The sequence below is a fragment of the Bos javanicus genome, chromosome 18 (genome assembly GCF_032452875.1).
Source record: "Bos javanicus breed banteng chromosome 18, ARS-OSU_banteng_1.0, whole genome shotgun sequence".
NCBI classification, from domain to species: Eukaryota; Metazoa; Chordata; class Mammalia; order Artiodactyla; family Bovidae; genus Bos; species Bos javanicus.
This window is the reverse complement of record NC_083885.1, coordinates 11,405,403-11,420,566: the sequence shown is the minus strand read 5'-3', so window position 1 is coordinate 11,420,566 and position 15,164 is coordinate 11,405,403. Positions and strand designations below refer to the sequence as shown.

The window sequence follows — 15,164 nt, the reverse complement described above, 5'->3', positions numbered from 1 at the left end:
TGTCACTTATATGTGAACTCTAAAATATGGCACAGAAGAGCTTATTTACAAAACAGAAACAGAGTCATAGGCATAGAAAACAAACTTATGGTGACTGAAAGGGAAAAGAGGGGAGGGGTAAATTAGGAGTTTGGGATTAACATATAGACATCACTTTATTTCTGAGTGCCAAAGAATTGATGGCTTTTGAACCGTAGTGTTGGAGAAGACTCTTGAGAGTCTCTTGGACAGATCCAACTAGTCCATCCTAAAGGAAATCAGTCCTGAATGTTCATTGGAAGGACTGATGCTGAAGCCGAAACTCCAATACTTTGGCCAACTGATGCAAAGAACTGACTCATTGGAAAAGACCCTGATGCTGGGAAAGAGTGAAGGCGGGAGAAGGGGATGACAGAGGATGAAACGGTTGGATGGCATCACCGACTTGATGGACATGAATTTCAGTAAGCTCCGGGAGTTGGTGATGGACAGGGAAGCCTGGCATGCTGCAGTCCATGGGGTCGCCAAGAGTCAGACACGACTAAGCAACTGAACTGAAAGCTGAATCACTCTGCAATACACCAGAAACTAACATACCATTGTAAACCTACTATGTTTCAATAAAAATGAAGTCCTTACTTTCATATACATTTTTAAAAAGATCACTCTTCATTATGAAGACCTCCAGGCATATACAAGTGAAGACTTGGGCAGTGGGTCCCCCATGGAAAGAGTTACCAACATTCTGCTTTTCTGCCTTCACCTCTTCCCATCCAATCTCTTATCATTGTTGTGGTTGTTAGCGTCATAATTCTTTAGGTAAGAATGGCAACCCACTCCAGTACTCTTGCCTGGAAAATCCCATGGATGGAGGAGCCTGGTGGGCTGCAGTCCATGGGGTCGCTAAGAGTCAGACACGACTGAGCGACTTCCCTTTCACTTTTCACTTTCACGCATTGGAGAAGGAAATGGCAACCCACTCCAGTGTTCTTGCCTGGAGAATCCCAGGGACGGGGGAGCCTGGTGTGCTGTCTATGGGGTCGCACAGAGTCGGACATGACTGAAGTGACTTAGCAGCAGCAGCAGCAGATGTACTGAAATGCACAAATCTAACAATTAGCAAAATGTATTTTACTTAGTACAACTTAATGTGTGCTGCTGTATCTGTTTCCTTTTGTGTTATCTTTGTTTTCTTACTTTCCTAACAGTAAAAGTAAGTTCTTATAAAGCTAAAAAGTGAGTTGATAACAAGGGGGAAACAAGCAGCAAACATGAGAGTTAACATGTTTAAGACATATTTATACCTCCCCTCCATTCAGCAACAAGTCCTCAGGACCCCCACATTCCCTCTGTGCTTTTTCACACACCTCTCCTGAGTAGCCAGGTCTCTCAGGAGCCTGGGAGGGCTGGGCGGCCTTCTCGTGGAGGTGTCCCAGCAACAGGACCCATGAACACAGCTAGGCCCAGGGCTGCATCCCAGGCCAGCAGCCCTAAACCCAGTCCCTGCACCTCTGGGGGAGCCCGCACACTTCCAGGTCCATAAGAACCTCTGTATTCACCACAGCAGGGGCCTCTCTGGGACCCTACCTGGACCAGTGCACGGCAGGGTGAGGCCTCCTAACCCTGCCTGGGGAGGCTGGTCCCAGGAGAGGTTGCCCTGGTGACCAGCAGAGGCTCCTCCCAGGGTTACTGTGGGCAGCCACGTTGCCCAGCAACCAAGTGGCAGCGTCCCTTGAGCCAGGACCACAGCTGCGCCCAGCCCTGTGCGACTTCTCCCAGGCCTGGGGGACCCCTGGGGCCCTGCCCTTATTCCCCAAGACCAGGACAGCTGCTGCCTCTGATCACAATGAACATCATTCTCTCCAGGTAAGCAGCTCCATGCTGGCCCCAGCTGAGAGGGAGGGGGGCGGCCAGGTTCTCAGGGCCAAATTAACTGAGACAGATGAGGCTGCCTGGACTGCTGAGGGGGTGGTGATAAGGATGCTGTCCTGCCCGCACCACACCCACCTCAAGGTCAAGGGACCATGGGGGCTTCCAGACTCGGGCCTCCATCTACTTCTCCAGCATTTTTGCCCACAGACCTGGGGTAGCTAAATTTACATGGTCCACTCCAACTTCTCTAGCTCATCTCTACCTAGGAAACCCCTTTATGCTTCAAAACCCACCAGGCATCATCCCTTCTGTGGAACTGTTCCCAACCCCACTGCCTGCAGCCTGATTCAATCACTGCTTTCTCAACTGCCTGTCCCTTAGCCAGCTGTTTCCACACCTGGATCCTCTGGGGATTGCAAACTCTGGACCACCTGATGTGTTTATTTACAAATGTAACCCCTGGGCCCCACTCACAGGGAGTCTAGGTCACAAGCCTGGGGGAGGGTGGGCTGGGATTCTGCAGGCTTAACTTGTGCCCTAGGTGATTCTGATTGAGGGGTTGAAGGACTCCACCTGGAGGGACAGAGAATGCAGCTGGCTGTGTGACCTGGAGCAAGGTGCTTCACCTCTCTGGCCTCCATGTACCTTGCTTGCAGGATCATGCACATGATGGGTACTGCACCAATTAGGGTTTCTGGGGAGGACAAAAAGCCCTCCTCCCAGCTTCCAGCCTTAGAGATATCATTAGAGGAATGCTCGGCTGGGAGGTTTGGTCAGAGGCGGCTAGGGCAGCAACCACCTGGGATGAGGGATGAGGACAGGGTGCAGTGGGGTGAGAGGGAGGTGAGTGAGGCTGTGCCACTCAGCTGTCTCAGGAAGACAAAATCCAGCAGGTCCTCACTCACTCCGCACTTCTTCATGGAACACCTTTGATGGGCAGGCTGCTGGCTAGCAGCACATAAAAAATGAGTCAGCAAGCCCTCGCCCCCCACCCCTCTGCACAACAGGAAGTGATAAGTACTGGAAAATGGTGCACCACAAGGACAAACAAGGTCCAGGGCTGGGAGAGGCAGGAGGGACCCAAGGCAGAGCACAGGGTCTTTAGGGCCGTGAAACTTCTCTATGATGCTGCGATAGTTGGAGACAGGGCATCGAGCATTTGTCAAAACCTATGACATATACCACACCAAGAGGGAACCTTCAGGTAAATGAGGGACTTTAGTTAATACGGATGTATCGCCATGGGTTCGTCTTTTGTAACAAAGGTCCTGCAGAAAGGAAGGCTGTTAATAATAGGGGAAACCACGTGCTAGGGAACGGTTTGCGGGAACACTCTGTACTTTCCACTGTTTTTCTGTAAACCTAAAACTATTTCCCCCCCAAAAAAGTTTATTAATTCCAAAAATAAAAAGCTTTATGATGCAGAGAAGGCAGAGAATTTCAACAGCTCAGGAAAAAGACAGAATCAGGGAATTTCATAGAAGAGAGGTCACTGCCCCTCAGGATGGCTGGAATACAGACCAACTCTACCAGGAAGATAAACCCCCTCTAAAGGATCTCACGGTGCGAAAGGCCAAGTTAGGAGCCAAACCCACGCTTGCATGCCTGCCTGGCCACTGACCAGTCCCATGGCCCCTCTGGCCTCTGGCATCTGCCTTGCTGACCTGACCCAGAGACTGTGGGTATTATCTTGGGGAGCAGGCACCTGGGCCAGGCCTGCCACTGAGGAGGAGGGCCGTGGGTGGGCGATCCCTGTGTCACCTGTGTGGGTGTGACCTGGCTGGGTGTCACTGCCCAGAACGGCCCCTCAGGCCCCTGCCTCCCCAGGGACAGCCAGGTGCGGGTGATGGAGGACACAGTGACCAATGCTGAGAAGTCCTTCGGCCAGTTCTGCTCACTGCTGGCCGCCTACACCCGCAAGACAGCCCGGCTGCGTGATAAGGCCGACCAGCTGGTCAAACAGCTCATCGACTTCGCCAATACAGAGAACCCAGAGATGCGGGCCACCCTGAGGAACTTCGCTGAGGACTTGGCCAAAGTGCAAGATTATAGGCAAGCTGAGGTGAGCAGGTAGCTCCGGAGGAGCCACTTCCCAGGGTGGGGGCCAGTCTGAGGGTTGGCACAGCCTGGTGGGGTTCACAGTTAGTGGATGCATCTCCTGCAAAGACAGCCCCAGAGGAGCCAGGGTGAAATCTTAGTTTATAGAACTGAGAGCCTGGAGGCTTGTGCAAGACAAGAAAGATGCAGGGAGTCAGGAAAAGAATTAACAATGGAAACTCCATGTGGTGTATATACAACGGAACACTACTCATCCATTAAAAACACCAATAACGCCATCTGCAGTAACACGGATGGACCTTGAGATTATCATACTAAGTGAAATCAGAAAGATAAAGGTAAGTGTCATAAGATACCACTTATATGTGGGATCTAATATATGACACAAATAAACACCTATGATAAAGACTCACAGATACAGAGGACAGACTTGTGGTTGCCAAGGGGGAAGACGTGGGAGAGGCATGGATTGGGAATTTGGGATTAGCAGAGGCAAACTATTACATATAGGATAGATAAACAACAAGGTCCTACTGTAGAGCACAGGGAACTATACTCGATATCTTGGGATAAACCATAACGGAAAAGAATGTGTAACTGAGTCACTCTGCTGTAGAGCAAAAATTAACAATATTGTAAATCAATGTTTAGGGATGGACTAGGAGTTTGGGTGGAGAAGGCAATGGCCCCCACTCCAGTACTCTTGCCTGGAAAATCCCATGGGCGGAGGAGCCTGGAAGGCTGCAGTCCATGGGGTAGCCAAGAGTCGGACACGACTGAGCGACTTCACTTTCGCTTTTCACTTCCATGCATTGGAGAAGGAAATGGCAACCCACTCCAGTGTTCTTGCCTGGAGAATCCCAGGGACGGGGGAGTCTGGTGGGCTGCCGTCTATGGGGTCGCACAGAGTCGAACACGACTGAAGTGACTTAGCAGCAGCAGTAGCAGGAGTTTGGGATTAAAAGTAAAATGAAATAAAATAAAAATAATAATCTCCAGCCAGCCCAAAAAAAATCCCCTCTGCTATGGTAGAGAAGACTAAAACAGCTTTTCTATCGAATAAGCATTAAACCAGAAGACAATGCATGTTGCAGGTGATCAGATAAGTGATGGCAAAAACAGAGAAACCTTACTCCCCACCAAGTGCACTCTCTGGAGATAGGAGATGACTGTCCTCAGGGAGGGGATGCCCTGAGAACAGGGAAGGGGACAGTGCCTCTGTCACAGAGGACTTCCTAATTCCACCCGGTGATTAGGGGGCCAACTGGGCTGGCCAATCATCTTTATCCAGAGCAAACTAAAACCTGTTTCTAACAAACAGGTAGGTACAGCCTGGAGCCAGGTGCCAGGCAAACTTCCTGGAGACACTGTCCTCCTGATGTTTACAGTTCAGAGATGACTGGCCTGGCCTGGTTATAAAACCAGCCAGAGGCTTCTTTAGCTTTTAAAAGGTTTACATCCATCTCAAAGGGACAGAGAAAGGATCTGTAACTGCCAAGTTTTTCCAAAGAAATGCTGTACAGAAAGGGAGGGGAAAATGTTCCTTTCCCTTTTGGCATTTGGGGAAATTATTATTTTTTTTTAGATTTGCATTTAGAAGAGCCACAAGCCTTGATGGAGGAGGAGGAAGGGGTTGGGTAGGGATTCCAGATCCCCTGGCCCATCTGTCAAGCCAGACTCAGATCTTATTAGAAAGGCATATTTGGGGGCAATGCCCTGGATGTGCTGAGTCAGAACCTCTGGAGAGGGGGTGGCTGGCGATCAGGGTTATAAGAAAAGCCCTTGGAGGGACCCCTATGCCTGCTTAGTGTGACATTCACAGGGTAAGCACTTAATCCATGCCAGCTTTAACTGGACTGTTACTATTACCGATAATGTTCACTTAAGTGTCAAGCGTTGGGCTTGCACACAGACACTGACCCAGGGGCGTGAAGTGTCCCCTCACCCACCCTGCCAGTCCCTGGGGCTTCCCAGCGCGGTCCACTCTGGGTTCTCTGCTAGTTTGTGTTCCAGGTGACTCTGTCAGCCTCCCTGGTGACAACTTAAGGCAGTCTGGAGAAATAAAATGCACTGCGTCCCACCCAGTTGCTAAGAAACCCTGGGCGGGTACACTCCTTATACCCATTTTACAGGCCAGGAAACGGGCTCATCAAGAGGAAATGTGTGACTGTGCTCTTGGGAGGCACAGCTCTGAGCCCAGGCTGGTGCTTGAAACCCCAAGGCTGGGGGATGGCCCAATGTACAGTCCTGGGTATGCAGTCAGAGCACTATAAATGCAGGCCAGGGACCGCACAGCCTCTCAGCATCTCTCTGGCTCCACCTGTTCTGACTGTGTGTGTGTTTACGTGCCCCCAGGTAGAGAGGCTGGAGACCAAGGTCGTCAACCCCCTGAAGCTCTACGGGGTGCAAATAAAGCAGACCCGGGTGAGCAAGGGCAAGGCGCTGCGGGGTGGGCCCCCACTCCCTGCGGGGTGGGCCACAGGGAGGGAGACACTGGCTGGGCTGGGCCTCGGGAAACCACCCTCCTCTTCCTTAGGCTGAGATCAAGAAATTCAAAAGTGTCCGGAACAATGAAATCAAACAACTGGAAAAACTGGAGAAACTGAGGCAGAAATCCCCTTCGGATAGACAGACCATCGTATCCCTCCCGAGGCAGGGGCTGGGGGTGGGGGTCAGGGCAGTATGTCACTGCACCCTCTGGGTGGGGGCTGCGTGGGCCACCCCAGGGGATGCTGGTTAACCTGGATCCCTAACAAAACCATTCTCAGTCTCAGGTGAGCGTCACAAATCTGTGTGAGGAAGGCAAGCTCACATGCAGGTAATGAATAGACTCACAAAATGGCAAGGTGAGCTCTACCTGGACAGGTGTGTGCAGGGCCCTGGGCTCAGGATGGGAGGATCAGAGGTGTTGGGAAAGCCATTGGTTGGGACTTGGGAGACCTGGGTTCTGTCCCATCAGCAATGCTATTCAGGCAAGTCGAGGAGTCACTCCTCACCACAGCCTGCTTCCTTGGGGTTACCTACTTACTGCTTGTAGAAGGCAGGCACTTGTAGATGAGAAAATGGAGAAAAGTGACTTGCCCAAGGTCACAGAGAGCTAAGGGGCCAACCCCAACTCACCTCTGTGTGTTCCTTCACGTGCCAGGCCTGCCATGGAGTCAGGCCATAGAGATTAAATCAAAGCAACCAATAAAGTAATCAACTAAAATCGTTCCACATATAGGAATTAATTATCAGCAAATGTGGAGTACCTACGGAGAAGGCAATGGCACCCCACTCCAGTACTCTTGCCTGGAGAATCCCATGGATGAAGGAGCCTGGTAGGCTGCAGTCCATAGGGTCGAGAAGAGTCGGACACGACTGAGCGACTTCACTTTCATGCATTGGAGAAGGAGGTGGCGACCTACTCCAGTGTTCTTGCCTGGAGAATCCCAGGGACGGGGAGGCCTGGTGGGCTGCCGTCTATGGGGTCGCACAGAGTCGGACACGACTGAAGCGACTTAGCAGCAGCAGCAGCAGTGGAGTACCTAACAGGTTATAGTTAGAGTAATAGCTCAGCTGCACCCACTCTTTCATTCTTGGAACAATCCTGCAAAGCAAGCCTTATTACTGACCCATGTTTGCAGGCAAGTACATTGAGACTCTGGGAGGTTAAGCCACTTGACTGAGGTCACACAGCTAAGTGGGTCTGTCCAAGTGGCAGCTGCCCCTTTTGCTGTGGTCCTACTTGGCCATTCCTTCGATGACCAAATTGGCAAGAGGTGCCCATTACACAGGACAGCTGGCCCAAAAGTAGGGCAAAGGAACAGAGAATGATCCAGAATGGAGTCCCCATGACACTTTCTATCTCTGGGGCCAGGCAGAGACCAGCGTGCAGAGGGCCTCAGTGGATGCCAGCCGCACCTCCCACCAGCTGGAGGAGACAGTGGACACCTTCCAGAAGCAGAAGCTAAAGGACATTCAGGTAGGGGTGATCGGTCCCTGGTCAGAAGTCCTCGGGCTGTTTCATGTGTGAACTTTGGTGTGTTTGCTCATGTATGTCTGTGCATTTGTGTTTGCACCTGTGTGAGTACACATGTGTTCCCTGTGACAGTGTGTGTGTGACCTTGTGCCCGCCCAATTCTCAGGGCCCTGACTCCCAGAACAGTAAATCCTGGCTTCATCCTGCCGTGGGTGGTAAGAGGCCGGCTGCTTGGGCAGCTGTCCTGCACAGCTGTCTGCCCGGAAGCCAGCACTGGCAGCCCTGCCTCTCACACCCGGCTGGCTCCCTGCCTGCCAGGAGAATTGGGCAGTCTGTCTCTTCCAGGCCTCTGCCTTTCCACACAGGGCCCTCAGGGCTCACCCTGACTGCCTCCTTTCCTCCGTAAAGCCAGCATTCCTCCTTCCACCGAGACCCCACCCAGAAAGGTCCAGCACCCCAGCTCTTACCAGAGGCCCCAGGGAGTCAGGATCTTTAAGGGCAAGATGGTCACAGAGGCCCCTGCACCCACTCTTGGCCCCTCCTTTAATCCATTTTCCAAATTGCAGCCATAGGAATCTCACAAAAGGCAGCTCTGATTGGTCACTGGTACGGGTTTAACACCGTTCTGTGCTTCCCTTGTTCCAAGAAGAAAAGCTGAAATCTTCCCAAGGTCCCAAAAACCCCAGTCCAGACGTCCAGCCTCATCTTGGACACACCACTCCAAGCCCACCTGCACCAAGGCCTTTCATAACTCAGGGCCTTTGCACAGGCTGTGTCCTCCACCGAGGAGCTCTGGCATTACTCTGCATCGAGCCCACACCTCCTTGTCCTTCAGAGAAACTCACCTGCACCCTAGACCTGGTTCGATCAACTGTTAACACACATCGATCCCCCCCTGGCCTGGGCAGGGGGCAGCACAGTTATTCCTGAGGCTGCGTTCATTGTATCTTTAATTCACTGGTGAACCTAACACATGTTGAATACGCACTATGTGCCAGGCACTATGCTTGAGGCTGGGACACCACAGCCAGCCAAGAGGGGCCCTGTCCTGACAGGGATGACACGTTGAGGGAGACAGATCATGCGGAGCCCTGATGGGGTGGTGGAAATGTCTGGGAGAACTTGCCATTCCATGCCTGCCTCCCATACAGGCAGGGCCCCTCCTGGGTCCTGGGCACCACCAGCTCCAGGGCAGGGCACTCGGCGAGTACTCGTAAACGTTTGGGAAATGAATGAAAGAACGAACGAATGAAGCGAGTGAAGCACTAATGAGGACTGCTCAAGCATGCGCGTTGCAGGCAGAACCTAAAACCATCAGCACGCCGCTTTTCAATACCTGATGCGGCCGCGACCGGCGCAAGCGCACACGTTTCTCCACGGTCAGAGGCCAGCAAAGCGCGCGGGGCGACGCGGGCGTCCTTCACATCTGGGGGATTCCATCTGTAAGACACTTCCCCGAACCAACAAATTTTCCAGAACTGGAAATAATCAATACCATTCTGTCGGTTTTACGTCACACTTCTAATGAAATATTTACAAATGAACTCTGACGCCGAGAGAACAGAAGCCCCGCTTCCAAGCAGGAGGGTTCGCTTACCAGAGCGGGCGTCAGAAATCTCCTGGAGGGCTCCTTAAAACGCTGCCGACGGGCCCGTCTCGGGGTCGCAGCCAGTGGGCCCCGGTGGACCGGGAATCTGCATCCCTGACAGGCCCCCAGGTGGGGCCGGCGTCGACGAGGTGCCCACGGGTCGAGGGCCGCGGCCCTGACAGAACCTCTCACAGGTCTCTGTGACTGGGACCACTCCTGTCCCTCCCGTGCTGACGAAGAAACTGAGGTTTGAGAGGGAACGTCATTCCCTCGGGGCCAAACGCCAGTGAAGGGCAGGAGGAGGCCTCGCCTGACCGCCAGCACTGCCTCCGGCAGGGCACGAGGGAAGGAGGCGGGAAGCAGGGATTTCCAGCCCGCTCTTTGCCTCCCCAGGCCTTTCTTCTCCCAGGTGGCTTTGTGGCCCCCGCTGGCCCTCCGCCTTCTCCCAGGTGGCTTTGCGGCTTTCTCTGGCCCGCCTCCCCCAGGTGCTTCCCCTGTGATCGGAAGAGGAGAGTTCCCAAACTGCAGAGTTCCTGCCTATACCAAGCATGTGCCCTGATGATGCTTCCCTCACAGTGGGAACTTGTACTGAACACAGCACGTAGGAGGGGCCTGACACACAGTAGGTGCCTCCTCTCGGGTCTGGTGCACAGTAGGTGCTTGTGCTGGGTTCATAGCACAGCAGAAACCCCCACTGGCGCCTGAGACACAATAAGAGACTGTGCTGGACATGACATGTAGTAGGAGCTTATCTGGGCCCTGCACAGAGGAGGAGCCCCCACCAGAGCCAGCAACGCAGCAGGAGCTCTGTGAGAGTTTACTGAGCCAAGCTGAACCATCTGATCTAGAGAAGCAAAACTCTTTATTACTAATAACATGTTGACAAAGTGGGGCATCAGGTTGTGGGGCCAGTGGGCCTGGCAGTGTCTTACCAGCAGCACCCCCTCCCCATCCTGTAAGGCCCACTTCCAGTCTGTGGGTGACAGAGGCTGCAAGTTTGTAGCTGTCAATTTGCAAACACCAATCCTTGGAGATAGAGAAACAAGGGCCGAGTGAGGAAGCCCAGCTGGACAAGAGCTGAGAAAACGACACCCTTCAGAAAGTTCACAAGACCTCACACATTTCTTGAACAACCCCTGTGCAATTTTTGAACCATGGGAATGCATTAACAGTTCAAACAAAAATAATTAGAAATAATGTATTGAAATTCCCCACCTAGGACTTGTCCCCTGGTTGGTCCACATCTGAGGTGAGCCCAGAACAGCCCCTCTGACAGTGTTACTTACGTGATCTGGGTTTCTCTCCCCACAGAAGATTTTTTCTGACTTTGTGACCATTGAGATGGTCTTCCATGCCAAAGCAGTGGAGGTGTATTCCAGTGCCTTCCAGACTCTGGAGAGCTATGACCTGGAGAAAGACCTGGAGGTGGGTCACAGACACCCCATCTCCTATTTATGGGGTGGGGCTGAATTGGGGGTTGTTTTTGTCTTTTTTTTATTGAAGTATAGTTGATTTACAATGTTGTGCCAATCTCTGCTGTACAGCAAAGTGACTCAGATGTACACACACATACGTTCTTTTTTAAAAATACTCTTTTCCCTTTTGGTTTATCCCAGGAGATTGGATACAGTTCCCAGTGCTATCAGTAGGGCCTTGTTGTTTATCTATGCTATATATAATAATCTGCCTCTGCTAACCCCAGACTCCCCATTCATCCCTCCCCCCTCCCACTCTCCCTTGGCAACCAGTCTGATCTCTATGTCTGTGAGTCTGTTTCTGTTTTGTGGATAGGTTCATTTGCGCCATATTTTAGATTCCACAAAGAAGTGATATCATATGGTATTTCTCTTTCTGGTTTACTTCACTTGGTATGATAATCTCTAGTTGCATCCATGTTGCTGCAAATGGCATTATTTAGTTCTTTTGTGGCCGAGTAGTTGGTTTTGTCTTGATAGAATCAGTTTTTGTTGGCAACATTTTGTAATTTCTCGAACTTTGAAGGCTTGTTTTAATGAACTCTTTTAAATATCTGCCCCTGGGCACAGAACCAGAGGTGGAAAATTTCCCCAACACCATCTTTATGGACTATTCGTATCACCATCACCTGGGTGCTTAAAAACAAATGAAACAACAACAGCAAAAAGCATCTCCAGGCTGATGCCTGCTGTGCTTTGCATGTAGACTAAGTGCTTATGGTCCTTATCTGATGTAATTAAGATCTAACATTAGCCTTCTGAGTTATCTACAACGTCCCGTGCCATGCCTCGTGGTCAAAGCAGCGCAGCGATTGTCTTCCACGATTATCTTCTGTGGTTCTAGGGTTGGCGGGTTCAGCTGGGTTGTCATCACTTGGGTCTTTCTGCCACTCTGTAGCTGGGGCTGGAGTGGTTTCAAAGGCTTTCTGGCTCATGTGTGGCTGTCATCTGGGTCCAGGACATGATTCACAAAGTTCAGGGCAAAATGAAGACACTGGCCCTTTGTTCAGTAATCATTAAGACTTCCAAGATAGCCGAGTCCTTCCGAGCTGGGAACCTTGGAATAGTGCATGAGCTGTACCCCTACAAGGCCCACCCTGTGTGGTCTGCAGTGGGGTCTGCGACCAAATAACTGCCCATGGCCCCTCCATAGGCCATAGGCTTCCTCACATCATGGTGGCTGATCCAAGGGTGAGTATCAGAGACAGAGCCAAGTGGATACTGTGTTGCTTTTATGACAGGTCTGCCACATTCTGTTTCTTAGAAGTGTGTCACTAAGGCCATATTCAAGGGGAGGAAAATTGTAGTCCAGCTCCTGATGGGAGAAGTCAAAGAATTTGTGGATGAGCTTTAAAACCATCATAGGAGGGTCAGTGAAGATTGGCCTGGCTCTGATGCCTTCACTCATCTCTATTTTGGTGATGGGGGGAGTGTGATCTCTAATCTTCCTGTGGGACTATGGACTTGTTACATAGCCTCTCTGAGCCTCAGTTTTCCCATCTGTAAAATGTGATGATAATACCCACTAATACCAGTCTGCTGCAGATCATATGGCTCCCAGATGGACCTGGTGCAGGTGGATGTCCTAGCAGTGACCTCTGCACCAGCCTTTGGGTTCTGCTGTCTTTCCTTCCCGCTCCCACCACTTTGTTCCCTGACCAGATCCAACCCTCCTGACAGGATTTTAGAGCCAAGATGCATGGAGTTTATGGGCGTTACGATGCTCGGCCACCACTCATGGATACCACCCTGTCCCCAGCTCTCCCATGGTCTCTTGCCCAGGTGAGTACTGGGTGGGGTGTGAAACCTGTGACAAGGTGAAGTGACTAGAGACCAGAGGCCGGCTGAGAATTCAGGTCTGAGAAGGAGGTGCTGCTTGCGGGGGTGGGAGGGTGGCCCTGAGTCTGACCTGGACCATCCTGAAGCAAACTCAGGGAACCACAGTGTGGGGACAAGGGGTGTCTCATGCTTTCTGAATAATTCTCTCCAAAGGCAGTGGAGGAAGTATGGTCCCAAGCCAGACTGCCTGGGTCCAAATGCACTGCTCCCAAGCTGTGTGACCCTGGGAAAGTTCCTTAACCTCTCTGTGCCTTAGATCCCTCACTTGCAAAGTGGGGCTAATGATAGTAACCCCTCAGAGGGTTGTGGTATTAGGTGAACACATCTACCTGAAGCACTTAGTAAATAATACTTGTCACCATTATTATTATTACTGCTATTGTTGCTGTGATGATGATTTTATTATTGTTGTTACTGTTATTCTTATTAAGAGTGCTCAGAGCACCATACGGAGCCAGAGAAAAGAAGCAGTGAGTGAGGATGACTCTGCTGAGGAGGACCCCGTGGAGGACCTCAGGGGACAGGCACAGAGGCTCCATCAATAGGACAAGAACTCCCCAGTCGGGAGATGGGGCTCACACTGGACCCTCAAAGGCTCTGCCGTGTGCAAGTCACATGTTTTCTGAGTCCCGGTTTCCTCATCTGTATGACAGGGATCATATCCCTTGGCTCACAGGCTGCCCTGGGGACCAAGGTGCCCAGCAGGTGCTCAGTAAACATGGCTGCCTCTCACCCTAACTTGTACTGGGTCTCATTTCCTGTCTTATGACCAGGGCTCCAGCGTGTTTAAGCCTGTGTTAATGTTGAGAGTTTGGTGTTACCGAACCAAACTCAGGTTCACTTGCCTGTGTGCGGTAAAGTCACTTTACTGACACCAGGCGGTGGTGAAGGAAAGTGAAGTACTTACTGCAGGTGCTTGGCAGAGTCCTGGGCAGCTGGTGCTCAAAAGACCTGAACTCCCCATGGCTTTCAGAGGAGAGTTTTTAAAGACAAAGGGAGGGAGGGTGGCTGTGGGCTGTGTAACCTTGGGACCAGGGACATATCACCAAAGTAGAGGGTGGGGTGAGGTCCACAGACTCGGCTGGCTACCTGCCAGAGCCCTCCGGGTATGTACATTTGGGGAGAAGACCCTTCATAGTGCGGGGGGGTCATCTGAGCGCTGGATCACTCAGGGCTTAGCATACCTCCTGCTGCCTCCTGGAGACCTCTGCTGGGGAGAGGATATCCTGCAGTCTCTCGGGAGAGACGCTTGGCTCTGCTGATTCGATTCCCCATAGGGGTACCACAAGCGCCTTGTCAGCAAAGTGGGAAAAATAAACCTTCCTTGTGGGTGTGAAGAAAAGGGTGGGAATGTAAGCTGGTGCACCCACTGTGGCAAACAATTTGGAGTGCCTCAAAAAACTAAAAGTAGAGCTACCAAAAGATCCAGCAATCCCACTCCTGGGCATATACCCAGACAAAACTCTACTTCAAAAAGATATATGTGGGGACCCCCTGGTGGTACAGTGGTTAAGAATCCGCCTGCCAATGCAAGGGACATGGGTTCAATCCCTGGAATATTCCAGATGCCACGAAGCAACTAAGCCTGTGCTCCACAACTGCGGAGCTGGCGCTCTAGCATCCAAGCTCCACAACAGGAGAAGCCACTGCAGTAAGAAGCCCACACACCTCAGGGAGGAGTAGCCCCCTCTTTACCGCAGGACTCTTTACCACACACTGCAGCTAGAGAAGTGCTGCGCACAGCGACTAAGACCCAGCATGACCAAAAACCGCAGAAGGTACATGCATCCCTACCCCAGCAGGACTGCTCGCAGCAGCCAAGTCAAGGAAACACTCTAAAGGTCCGTCGACAGAGAAATGGATAAAGATGTGGTACACATATCATCGATTGTATTATATATTATATATCATCACATTTTACACAGTGGAATATTATTCAGCCGTAACAAGGAATGAAATGCCATTTGTATGGCAATATGGATGGAACTAGAAGTTATCATACTATGTGAAGTGAAGTCAGACAAAGACAAATATCATATGATATCACATATGTGGGATCTAAAATATGATACAGATGAACTTATTTTATACACATATGTATAACTGACTTACCTTGCTATATGCCTGAAACACATTGCAAATTAACTATATTTCAATTAAAGTTTAGTTTAAAAAAAAACTAAAACCCTCCTCATGAGATCACCACAGGATTAACATCCTCACTAGTGACTTTTATTACCCCAAATCCAGCTTCAGGACACCTCCTTGGGGAAGCCCACCTTGATACCCACTCCAAAAATAACCAAAACATTCTGTATTTCCTGCATTACATGATTTATAAAATATCTTATCAGTTGTATATAACATCACACTTTACATGTTATCTCATACT

The 15,164-nt window shown here is 51.0% G+C and overlaps 1 protein-coding gene across 1 annotated transcript; it reads left to right on the top strand.

Annotated features, from left to right (window-relative positions):
- The first annotated feature begins 1,684 nt into the window (after positions 1-1,684).
- On the top strand, positions 1,685-13,504 carry CIBAR2 (CBY1 interacting BAR domain containing 2). Its single transcript, XM_061386915.1, has 9 exons — positions 1,685-1,845; positions 3,679-3,913; positions 6,265-6,333; positions 6,446-6,547; positions 6,678-6,683; positions 7,769-7,873; positions 10,770-10,883; positions 12,614-12,715; positions 13,204-13,504. Exons 1-9 carry the CDS (start codon positions 1,826-1,828, stop codon positions 13,315-13,317), a joined length of 867 nt encoding a protein of 288 aa, XP_061242899.1. The 5' UTR covers positions 1,685-1,825; the 3' UTR covers positions 13,318-13,504.
- The last annotated feature ends 1,660 nt before the right edge of the window (positions 13,505-15,164 follow it).

Bases quoted from the DNA above. Each gene is read 5' to 3' on its own strand.
- CIBAR2 (XM_061386915.1), top strand. From the start codon at position 1,826: ATGAACATCATTCTCTCCAG. The intron at 1,846-3,678 runs GTAAGCAGCTCC...CTGCCTCCCCAG, and splicing joins ATGAACATCATTCTCTCCAG to GGACAGCCAGGTGCGGGTGA. The intron at 12,716-13,203 runs GTGAGTACTGGG...ATTCTTATTAAG, and splicing joins TCCCATGGTCTCTTGCCCAG to AGTGCTCAGAGCACCATACG.